The following is a 12,527-nucleotide window of genomic DNA, read 5'->3' on the forward strand; positions in this document are numbered from 1 at the left end:
CCCTCTTTCACACAAACTCTAAACATACTACCAGTGTCAGACATCTTCCAAGAACAATCCAAAGCGAATGCCAAGCTAACGTTTCCAAGTACGATACCAAAAAATCCATGAAAAGTCAGCAACGAGAAGAAAATCCTAGCAGGGAACCACCAACAATGTTGCCGGTTCGGCTGGCAGAAAAAATCTGGTTCAAGTGGGAACGGTTCCTGGCGCTAGCGCCACGGTAACGGGGTGGTGGTATCCTGAACTACTAATAGGTTACTAGCGTTTGCCGCGAGATTTGAAATTTCTGCCAGGTGGAACAGAGAATATAGCTATATATATACCTGCCAGGTAAGTGTCATACATTAAACCATGATACAAACAAATGTTAAATACTCACTAGCGCTTAGTTCAGAATGCCTTTCCTTCTTTCTAAGAGTTCTTAGTGTTTTTAGTGCTTGGTTTCCGACACCAAGTCCCCCCCTAAAAAGGGGTATTATTTGCTCGAGGCGAGGCTATCATCAAGTACCACCTGACTCTTTGTTGCCTGGTTTGAAACCAAGCAAGTAAGAATTTGTCATCATATACTCCCTTTTCATCGTCCTTTATTACTTTCATCAACTGTGAGCGTAACTGTGAAGGTGAAAAAACCTCAGATGATTGCGCAGCAGACGACGTAGAGGCAATGAGGGCGGGGCTCTCAGCAGCCAAAAAAGAGCCTCATGTTGTTGTTGTTGGTGGTGCTGGTGGTGGTGATGGTGTTGCTGGTGGTGGTGATGATGGTGGACAGCGCTGGATACATCAGCCAACAATGGTGGTGGCAATGCGACGCTGCCACATCAATAAAAAAAACAGTCCACCTTCGACCCTATGTCTCTTTTTAGCAAAATTTGCTAAACGGGCCATAGTTGCACGATTCCGTTTCGGCATATTGTCTCACTTTCACTCTAGTATACACACAAACGTATATAAATTGTATTTAGAGTTACTTGATGTAAGAAAACAAGCAAAAAACACTGTAAATATCGAAAAAATGCTCGGAGTAAAGAGCAGCATACCTCCCCTTTTGCAACTCTGGGACACACTGACTCCCATGGCTCCCTGCTGGGCATGCTACCCGCTCAGAACACCATACACCAAGGAATCAGCCATTGTTGGTGCCAGATGTAATTAGTAAATTAGGCAGATAAAGGACAAAATGACAATAGACATCAGGAGCCAAACGTCAGCCCTACGTCACAGTGTGAAGGGGGCGGGGCCAAAACCCCATTAATTTTAATATTTCGAAAAAATGCTTTAGCCACGTGATAACAGAGGTTGAAAACTGCAATTGTAAGCTAATACTCTTACAGTATAGTAATATTCAATCATTTTTCTTCATTTTGAAAGAAATTGGAAGTCTCTACGACAATATTAGATTTATGGTGAATTTCTGAAAAAAATATTTGTTTACGTCCGTGCGTTACGAATTCATGCATTATTTTGTGATAATATTTTCTCTGTGTTGCTTTTATCATTTTACAATGTGTTATATACCAAAATGATCGCAATTTAGTGTACATTACAACGAAAAAAAAGTAACTTGTTACATTAACCGTTTTGCGCCCAGCACGATTTGAATACAATTATATATGAAATTTCGTTTTTGCGCTATCATATATCGCATTATTTATATATGATAATGATAATTTTTTTCATTTCTGATGGTTGCATACTAAACTTCAGGCAATGACAAAAAAAGGAGCCAAAAATGAACTCTTAATCTTGAAAACTAAGCACGCTGTGATTTTTTGACAAAAATATTTTTTCCGCTTCCGCGCTCACTCCGAAACCCCTTCGGCACACGGGAGACAATTTTTTATTTACCGCTCCGGCGTAAGAGGGTTAAGTGCCACAACCTCTATTAATCTCTTATCAGGGTATACACTCTCACCACATCAGACACGAAGAGAGAAACATTCCCATAAAGACTAATGTGAGAGAGAACAATGACATCAATAATATTCATAAATATATTATGACATTTTAAAAATATTAACAAGTTAATGTATTTACAACTGTGAAGTGCAAAACAAAACAGCCAATATATGGACAAAAAACCAACCTAAGGATTGGCCAAAGTGTCTCGCAGAGACCCAGGGGCATTGTGGGACTACCTGGTAATGGAAGATGTTGTTGTTGCCAACATGCAACCTCTCTACTGCAGCCTCTACCTCACTCTGAGAGAAGAGAGAGGTAGACACCAGTCCATTCCAGAGTGCCAGAAATATAAATGAACCTATGCACCAGGATAATTAGGATAGCTCTGCATCCTGACTCTTCAAAACCAGGTTAGATCACAGGTTAGCTATCTAGTGGGCTAGGTTGGTAACTGCCCTACCTCCAGATAGCAGCAATCTTATGAAAGAGGTGTCTTTGTCCGAGTACGACACCCTGAAGAGGATGCCACTTTTGCTGCCATGAAAGATCACAGGTCCAACCACAAGTCTGCTTGGAGCACTGCCATGGCAATTTGACAAAAAATGCCACTGCAGGAGGGAGACCCTCAGTGCAGAGATGCTGTTTAGGCCATGTCAGTTTTTCCAAGACCCCTAACCTATTTTTGTAGAACAGGGGGGTAGGGGAGGGGAGAATGAATTTTGCTTGTTTACTTCTCACTTAGACTTGGTTTTGCTGGCAGAATCCCTTAAGTAAGGTAACAGGCCAGGCTTGTATACTGCTATACCTAGGCTCTGGGGAACCCCGGGTAGAATTTCACTCGTGTTAAGCAACAGGTGCAGCAGTATTTGTGGCACTGCAACCATGAGTCCTGTCAGTCTCCTCTGCAGAGGAAGACTGACCGCTGCAGCCTTATGAGACTTCCTGTAAGAGAGCCAGATGTAATGGCCTTCTTCATCCTCCATTTAGGAACTCTGGAAAAAGAAAGTAAAGCAACAGAGTAACCAAACAACGAAGAGGAAGAAGACAAATGCTGATGACTTCCTCCTAAGCATCTTTGACTTCTTCCCCCCAGTCCAACTTAGGTCAATGCTGATGAAAGTGTACAGAGGAGAACTACCCCAGAAAGCAGAAGACAACTCCTCAGGACACATTACTAATGAAGCATGCAGGGATACTATGTAGGTGGGGGCAGTCAGACAACCAGTCGAGACTATGGCAATTGAAGTTGTAACAGTCAGTGTGGACATAGTCACAGGGGTCACCATACTATGAGAAATAACAAGTATAGCATGAATGCTAGACTCGCCTGAGAGGCCCCAGAAGGCCACAACTCCCAGAGTCTCTCAACCTCCAACACCCCTGCAAAAGAGGTCAGATTAGTGTTAGGCACTTCTATCCACCCCAAGAGAGTGTTTACCAGGGGAGAACTCTCCCACAGAGTGGAAAGAGGCCTCAAGAAAGATGCAAAAATGGTCATACTTCCTCCCATGTTGCTCTTCACTAAACGATCAGTGGAAGTCAGCAAAGGGGAAGCTATTCCCTTAACAGTAGCAACAACAGGTGGAAGTTTGGTTGAGGCAGAAAGGTATTGCAGACCTCTTTACATCACCAGCTGAGTATTACCCTCCGATGACACCAGGAGAGTTTCTTCTCTTTCTTGTGGCAAACTTTATCTATTGTTCAGACAGTCACTCACAGCACAATACAAGGGCTTTCTCGGTTGTATTTGTGCTTCCCATATGACATGCAGTGTATGCGGATTAACTTCTACAGAAAACAAACACCTATTGCAGGGCTTGTCTTTACCAAGACAACAACTTAGATAAGTTATGGATTTGACTATTAATCAATGATAAAAGTAAAACCAAGACAAAAAGCAAGGATACCTAAGCAAAATAAGAAAATGGCAAAGGTCAGGTCAGAGTCAAGAACATCTGCACACAACAACAGTCTGAAGTAAAATGGAGTGCAGACCAGCATGTGGGCAGGGGCTTCCCCTTCCTGTTGATAGTTAACTATCTCTTAGCACAGACAATCCTCAGGTTACGATGGAGATATGTTCCTGACAATGTGTCGTAACCCAGTTTTCCAAGTTGGAACACATGCCTAAAAACTTAAATTTTCATTTCCATCCTCCCTTTCACTTTTTAAGGTCTTACACAACCTTTGAACCTTTGCCTGAATCAAAATAAGGATCAGTGGAATATGCTGCTGATGCTGGTCCTCCACCAAAAGCACTAATAATCTTTCCATCTCAATCACAAGACCACTACACTGCTTCATAATCACTGTGGAGTACAATAGAGCTGGTCCTTTTGCATGTTCAAGGATGTGATCTTTGTCTATAATAATTGTGGCCACAGTCAAACAGCTTAGGCCTAGTGCTCACCCAATGTTTGTAGGTGTTTTGCCCTTTTAAGAGAGTTCCACAATGTCTAATTTCACCTAAATATTGATGCTTTCGTTTTCTCACAAGCACTGCCATCAGAAGAGTCACCTTTATGCAGGTTTTTTTGTTTTTTTTTTTTGCAAAAATATCAAAAAAAAATTTAAGCAGGTTTTTAAAAATTTAACTTTTAGTTGTTCTGTAAAAAATATGTAGAATGTAATTTTTGTTGAAAAATTATTAAAACTTAGGCAGATAATAAACTTTGAAATATGTAAATCACACTATTTTCACTGTATTTTTGAATTATGCAGTATTATAAAGATTTACTTTGGATGTTAAAAAGGTAAAGAGAGGATAAAATCTTGATACATGCAATATTCAAAATCTATTTTTTTTCATGCTTTGAAAGTGAAGAACTTAAAAGAGAATGTCACAGGAGCAGCATCTGACAATCAAAGTTCATAAAGTAAACAAGAAACACTACCATCTATTGAAAAAAATGCATACCAAACATTTCCTATGGGGAGGGGATGTATAGAAAATGAGAATTCATCAAAGAACGAGTCAATTCTGGAAGATAGAAATGAGTAGCAATAATTTAAAAGTATGTATGAACAAGTATATTTTCACAATTGTAAGAAAAATACATAGTAGGTAATCATGAGAATACTAGGGATAATCAGGGAAGTGGTTAACAGTGCAAAGTTAAAAAAAAAATTGCAACAGAAATCACACAATGCAGTCCAAAGAACCCAGACAGTGTACAGTGACACCCCCCCCCCCCCCAAATAGCTAGAATCCACAAATAGTTGAAACCCCTCTAAAGACACTGAAAACAGCCTATTTTGTTAGTTAAAACACAAGAAAAACCAACTAAAAATGTTCATACCTGGTTTTTTAAGTTTTATCACAAAAAGTGCACTGTATGAAATTGATAAAACACAGGAATTTGTGGATATTTTTCATAGAAAAATACTGCAAGTAGGCTAATTTCCTGCGAATAGTGGGGATATATGTTCCAGAGAGAAATCTGCGAATATGTGAGCCTGTGAATACAGTCTGCGAATACGGGGGATTGACTGTATAGCAGAATGTAAACAAAGAGCCACGTCAATGCAATGCTTGGTGATGATGACATATTCTTCTGCTGCACTCAACAAACTACTTTCCTTGTGGAGTTCATATTGACAAGAAATACTGAGTCAAAACAAAAATTATATGATCATTTATGGGGGCTGCATCATAACCACAAAAAGGTTATGATGGTCAAGACCTGCAGATCACCTGCAAGGTGGAACGTCCGTTTCCACCTGGCACTCTAAGCTAAATCTATGTAAAGAACAAAGGTTTGTATATGTGTAGGAACAAATTTATTTAAAAATTAACATATCCCTACCTGGTAAAAATTTTCCACCCATTTTCGATGTATTTTACTTCTTGATTCAGCTTCCAGCATTGCATGATATGGAGCCACCTTTACATCACGGGCCCGCAATTCTTTTGCCAGCTCTTCAGTGTCTTTTATAGAAAGGGCATAAATAATTCCAGAATAGCCTTTGAATTCCCCTTTAAGTAGTTTTTCCAACTCGTCAATACACTCGCTTGGAGAAGAAGGTTTTGGACGTACCTGAAAACAGAGGCATTCCTAGAGTCTTTGGCACCCGGAACGGGTTATTTCAGGCTAATATTCCTTTGCACCCCCTTCCCCACAAAGCCCAATAACTTTAGAATTTTGATAAGGAATGAATATATAGCTTTTTTTGTTTGATATTTTGTAATACTTAAACAATAATAGTATATTGACATTTCATTCTTAGCCACTTGTAATACATGCATATTGTAGGCTTGATAAAACCATAATTGTAACTAAAACATATTTTGTTTGGCAACAGCGACGATATCAATGTACAAGAAAGCATCTTTAAATGAAGCTAAATATTCTTCTGATTTACTAAATAAGACAAATTTTACACTCATTCTATGTGCCTTAGCAGCACCAAACTTGTCGATTACATCATCAAAATTAATATTCTTTACATACTCATTTTCTATAGAAATTATAGCAAGACTGTTCAATCTTGCTAGACTCATTGTTGATCGAAGATCATTCTTTATAAGCTTTAGCTTAGAGAAACTTCTTTCGTATGATGCTACTGATACACAAATTGTTAAAAAGAGTCTCATGCACAGAGATAAATTTGGCAAAGATTCTCCAAAGCCCCATTTGACAATGAGCTTGAGAAACTGTAAGATCGTTCGTCCAAGTGTGCTTCTTCTGTCGGGATTTTGGCGGCCTCCAGGTGTCTTCAGAGTCACATAATTTCCACTTTGACCTCCTCTTCTGGAATTTCATTAAAAATCATAGACATGCTTGAGATGCTTTCCAGAAGTCTTTATTTACAGAGAGCAGGTGTGTGGCTGAATGGCTGCAAATGTTGACAACACATTATCCATGGCCTCTGATCGAACATTCAGTTCTTGACTAAACTTATTTATACATTAAAACGTTGATCTCCTCATTTCCTCTTGCAATGTCAGTCCACTATCCCTAAGCAAGCTCTCCAGGCTTTCTTTTCTTTATTCTTCCTCGTCTTTCCATGGAAATCCTCATCTCTTCACATACTTGACTTGCATATACTTTCATTGCGCTGACTTCTAAGGAACAATTTCATACCTTTGATCTTTACACAGCATTTCTCCAAGTTTATTCCGTCTGTTTGCAAATATTTTTGTGTGAGGTCCACTTCTTCCAATATATCACACCAGAATAAGAGAAATGACAAAAATGAAAAATTACACACTGCTTTTAGGCTGTAATCAGCTTTTCAAATTATTTTTTGAGTGGCTTTACAGCGACATAATGTGCACGCCATCTAGTCTGAGAAAGTTTTTTAACTGTCAGGTCCATATTTTCTTTCAGTACTTCCCATTTGTGCTTTGAAAGTGCAAAGAAGCAATAAAGTGTCTCTACTCTTCCAAAGAATGTGACACATGTTGAATTAATTCCAAAAGTGTGCACTCCACAAAGGTTTAAGGAATGATTAGCACATGACACAAACAAAGCCTTTGGATTTAATTCTTTTATTTTTTTCTGTACTCTACCATGAATACCAGCCATAGCTGCAGCACTATCATATCCTTGACTATGGCAAAGTGTAATGTCTAGTCCATCATTCTCTGAACTACTTAGTATATCCTTTGTAAGATCACTTGCAGTTTTTCCAGCAACAGGAATGAACCCCAGAAAGGACTCTTTCACTTCAACAGAATCACCTTCAATATGAACATACCTAATCATTTTAGACATCTGATCAATTTTGGTAAATAGAAAATGGGCAGTTTCTGCCTCAGAAAATCACTGAATAATAATAATAATAATAATAATTGGAAACATCAAACGGAGGAATTGGATATATTCTATGAGCCTTTATGACAACCCCCATCAAGTTGTCAACCAAGGCGGACTCTCCCCCGACCCCCATTTAGTACGCCACTACCTGAAAAGGTAATCTTTCCCACTGTTTCCTAGATGACATCAGCAAACCATATCTACTTCTAATTAACCAATCAAGGTTTTGCTTCTTACCTTTCATTTGACCATTAATAAAATATACAATAATAAGCTACAAGTTCCAATTATTTGAAGAAAGAATGGATGCAAAATTAAAATTTAAATTTTAAAACAATTTGTACCTTTTATTGCTAACAAACTTTTGGTCTTAACATAAGGGAAAAATTCTCTAGTACCAGCTGGAGTCCAGTTAAAAAAAGTTACAAGGAATAGAAGGCATTGGGAGATGGCCAAGATAGCAGTAAGGAGGAAGATGCACCGACTTCCCATAACCCGATCCCAGACCCACATGCCAGTTTTCTCTGGCACAGGTAAAATATGAGGGGTTGACTTGAGGTGGGCAGTACATGTTAAGACCGCAAGTTTTTTAGTTATGGAAAGCACAAATGGCTTTAAAATCTGTCATTTGTTCAAGTTCAGAACAAAGCTTTTGTCTTAACATAAGGGAGACTTAGTCCTGGAGGGAGGATAGAGAAAGCCTCAGAACAAACTGGAGGTTCAGCTCACCTGGGCTCACTTCCTGGCCAAAGAGGCATATAGGATGGAGTTATATACCTCTGAACTGTAAAGTGAAAGGTTACCTGCCAGCAAGACATCTGGGTTTGGAGATAATGTGGATCTCCTGTTACAAAGTGTCTTCCACTGAAATAATGAACTTTAACTGTCGGAGACAACAAAACTAGGTTAGCCACAAGCCTTCTTTATCGTTAATTCCTCTCTCCCCTTGTAAGAGGAAAGGGACTTGCTTCCAAAGTAGTTTATTGTGTAAGAACAATCAAGTAAAACTAATGGAAAGGAGCTCTACACTCACCTGTATCTGCCCAGTTCCAGTGCATGATGGATAAATTCTCTCCACTGCCTGCTAGTAGAAGAGAAAAAGAGAGAGAGGAAGAAGACCAGTCAAACCATTACCTATAACTTCCAAAACCTATATCTTAGGTGAGATACAAAACTGTCCCACTAGGGGCACTGGATGAGCCACACTTGACAAGCAGCTACCACCAGACCCAAGGAAAAAGTGTCCAAGGACCTGTGGGCAATGTCCCGCAGACAGAAGGATGTGAAGGTGGTTTGGCATAGCCACGTACCAACCTATAATATCCTTTTAACCAACATGTTCTTTAAGAATGTGATGGAAGAGCTAGACCCCCTGAAATCATGTGCTCTTGCACGCACTGAATTGGCTTCCTTATGGATCCAGCCTGTACATACTAACAAAAAGTTATCGAAAACCCAGTCTGAGGTGTCGAGCCTTCTTTAAGTAGCTATGCAGTGCCCTAATAGGACATAATGGTAACTCATCAGGGTCATTACCAACTAAATCTGTAAGCAAAGGGATGGAGAAAGACTTGAAGGCTACTGACCCCCAACCCCTCAAGTGTTAAATGTCAAAAGATAGTCTGCGTGTTCATTTACTCTCTTGGAAGCTACTAAAGCTTAAAGGAAAACTGTCTAGAGAGTTAAATTCCTGTCTGAAGAAGACCTTAAGGGTTCGTATGGACTACATGTGAGACTGCTAAATACCAGCATTTGATCCCAATTTGAAGGTTTAAGATCTCTCAGGGAACAGAACTGTTTGAAACTCTCGAGAAGCATAGAAATTTCCCAAGAAAATAGATTCATGTCTTTCAGACGTAGAATCAAACCTTGGGCAGCCCTGTATCCCCTGATACTGAAAGAAGTTTCTCCCTATCGAGAAAATGAGTATTCTACTACTTGTTGAATAGTAGTTCCAACTGGAACAAGACACCACTGATGGCAACAATCATAGTATAGTAAACTCTCCATATTCATGACCAATGGCTGTAAGATCCTGGAGATACATCCTTCACAATCTCCAAGGCTCCTTTTTCTATCATCTTCACTTGACCTCGAAGAGCTAGATGTTTTGATAAACCTAGAGAGTAAGTTGATTGGTGAAGTGGACACTGGGAGAGCAGGGGGAGGATACTTGAAGGGGAGTAGATATCCCATCTGAAGAACATCTACTACCCAGGTCTCCACCCAAACTGCTACCAAGTTGCCCAACTTGGTAGCAACCCTCACAAATGGCAGCGAGTGGGATGAGTGCCCCTTCTATTGTCTACCTCCCCTGGCTCTGCCTCTGCCTCCTCTTCCAGGCCGGGAAAAGCGGGAATGTAAGGGTAGCTGAGTAGCTTTCTTGGAGGAAGAAGGTTGATGAGCCCTACATTGAACTGTTGTGACTTGAGTCTTCTTTGGTGAGACGTAGGTAGACGTCTGAGGTCTTGATTTGGATGTGCTAACACACGAAGTGACAGATGATTTTAAGACAGTTTGATGTACTAATCTGTCACTGTTATCAGATCTATGTCTATTGACTGCGGAGTCTAACTGGTCTTTTGGAAACAGGCGTTAAAGTTAAAATTTCTTGATTCCTTAAGGCTAAAACTGAATCCATGCCAATGAACTTCAAAAACTTGGAGAGGGCAGAAAATCTCTTAAGCAGCCAATTGGCCCTCATATTAGCCATAAGATGTGACAAGTATAAGATTGTTTTCCCACCAGACTGTAATAACCTAACAAAGGCTGTGCAGTATTTAGATTTGGCCATAGCAGTGGCAGAGATCTTTGCCACTGCCATTGACCAAAGGTCTAACCATGAAATAACCTGGAAGGCCAATGAAGCAGTTGCCTCCAATATTGCCAATTCCTGAAATGTAAAATAAGTGCCCTCTGCCTTAACTTGGTCTAAGGATATTCCTGTGCCTAACCAAACTAGGTCTTGCTGGGTCAACTTGTCTTTGTTGTAAAATATACATGTTAGTAGCATAAAAATATTTTTATGTTGGGAAAGAGGTGGGGGTAGTATCTTGAAGGATCCACGGGAATCTAAGGAGTCATCACAACCTGAGATAAAGAGAATTCACTTGCTTACAAATTCTGCTGGCAAGTTTGGAGCATGGCAACTCGAGGGAGGTTTTTGCTTCTTTCTTAGGGTCTAGTCAAGCTTCGATATCCAAAGATAAATCCAAATCGGTTGATATAGCCTATTCAGACAAACCACATTACAACCACAAATTAATTTGAGCACTTCAGCATAAGAGGATAAGAACTCTTGCTGGTCCACATCCTCTACCACATGTCCTTGAGAATTGCAACCTGGTCTACTGGGTAAGACAGGTACAGATAAACTTCCTGATTTATTACTGGAGCATAGGCTCTTTCAGAGCCTAAAACTTTCTTGGGAGCTTGTAAGTCTCTAGAACTAGATGGACCCTCATCTTGGTCTGGGTCATGCCTCGGGATTGGGAACAAGAATCGTGATGAGATAGCGAACGTTGTGACAGGTTACAAGACCAAGAAGGACTCCTGTGATGCAAAGATTGACCACAGACATGTGAACAAGATAAGGGAGTCAGGAACAGACATGGTAGTTTATGGCATGAACACAGCTGACATCACAGAGTGGGGAGCGGTGAGTGTCATCAACAGCTGAGAGGCAGCTAAAGAGATTGAGGCACTAGCTGTTATGAGAAGAGATGACATCACTGCAACAGTGGACTTAGAAAATGTCATCATGGTGGATGAAACTGGAGTGCAGGAGGACAAACAGTGAGACAATAAAGGAGTCCCAATACTCAATATCTTCTGTGTGTCACCTGAACAAAACAGTACAAGGGGGAGCAGCCTCTATCCTCTTCAAGGGGGAAGGTTCCCCATCCCTGCAAGAACATGGGCATCCACATCAATTACAAGATCCCTGAACACCCAAGCAAATCGTCTAATGCTGAAGCAGTAGAAGAATGATAGGGAGAAAACTCTTCATGGGAACAAAAAGCAGCACAAGAAAACTTTGGTTGAGAAGAACTAGAACGAGAAGGAAAAGAAGTGGACACCACTACTGAGGAAGCAAAAGCTTCCCAAGATGGCAGCATAGACGGGCATGGATTATTTATGTACCTGGTAAAAGTAAAATGAAGGTCTTTCACAAAGGAAGGCAAGAATCAGGAGCAAGGATTACAGTCAACCCAGGGTATTTTCTCTGGGGTTTGGAGGGTTAGAGGGGTCATGGTTTTGTGTACTCATAGCACAAACACACAAGAGACACAAAAACGTAAAGATCACACAAAAGAAGAAAGATAAACCCAGTATCCAATGGAGTCAGTGGACAGGAAGTGGACAACAGCTGGCTTTGGGGAGAGGGGGCAACAGCAAAGGTGGCCATAGAAAAACTATGACGATGCTTTTAAGAGGTTGGCTCCTCCTCCTCCTCCTCCTCCTCCTCCTCCCCCTCACGCCCTCTTGGCCATCTCCTGATGGCACCAATACCTTGTAACTTTTCTTCAACTGGACTCCAGCCATCACCTTGTAACTTTTCTTTAACTGAACTCCAGTTAGCACTAGAGAATTTTTCCCATGTTAAGACCAAAACTTTGTTCTTTATATGAACAATGTAGCCTTTTACTTATAATTGTCCGCATTATGCCAAAAGAATTTATTTCTTATAAACATTGTAGCCTTTTACGTATAATTGTCCGCATTATGCCACAGGAGTTTATTTCTTATAAACATTGTAGCCTTTTATGTATAATTGTTCGCATTATGCCAGAGGAGTTTATTTCTAATAAACAATGATTCCTAGCTTTTAAAAAATATAATAATTCACATTATGCCAGAGAAATT

The 12,527-nt window shown here is 40.1% G+C and overlaps 1 protein-coding gene across 1 annotated transcript in view; it reads right to left on the bottom strand.

Moving 5' to 3' along the window:
• The window catches only part of LOC135222432 (ATP-dependent DNA helicase Q1-like), a 196,984-nt gene that overhangs the window by 71,545 nt on the left and 112,912 nt on the right, over nucleotides 1-12,527 (bottom strand). The window contains exon 8 of the mRNA XM_064260519.1: nucleotides 5,709-5,939. Within this exon, the coding sequence (XP_064116589.1) occupies nucleotides 5,709-5,939 (231 nt within the window). The remainder of the gene's footprint in view (nucleotides 1-5,708; nucleotides 5,940-12,527) is intronic.

This window comes from Macrobrachium nipponense, chromosome 3 (assembly GCF_015104395.2).
Source record: "Macrobrachium nipponense isolate FS-2020 chromosome 3, ASM1510439v2, whole genome shotgun sequence".
Lineage (NCBI taxonomy): Eukaryota > Metazoa > Arthropoda > Malacostraca > Decapoda > Palaemonidae > Macrobrachium > Macrobrachium nipponense.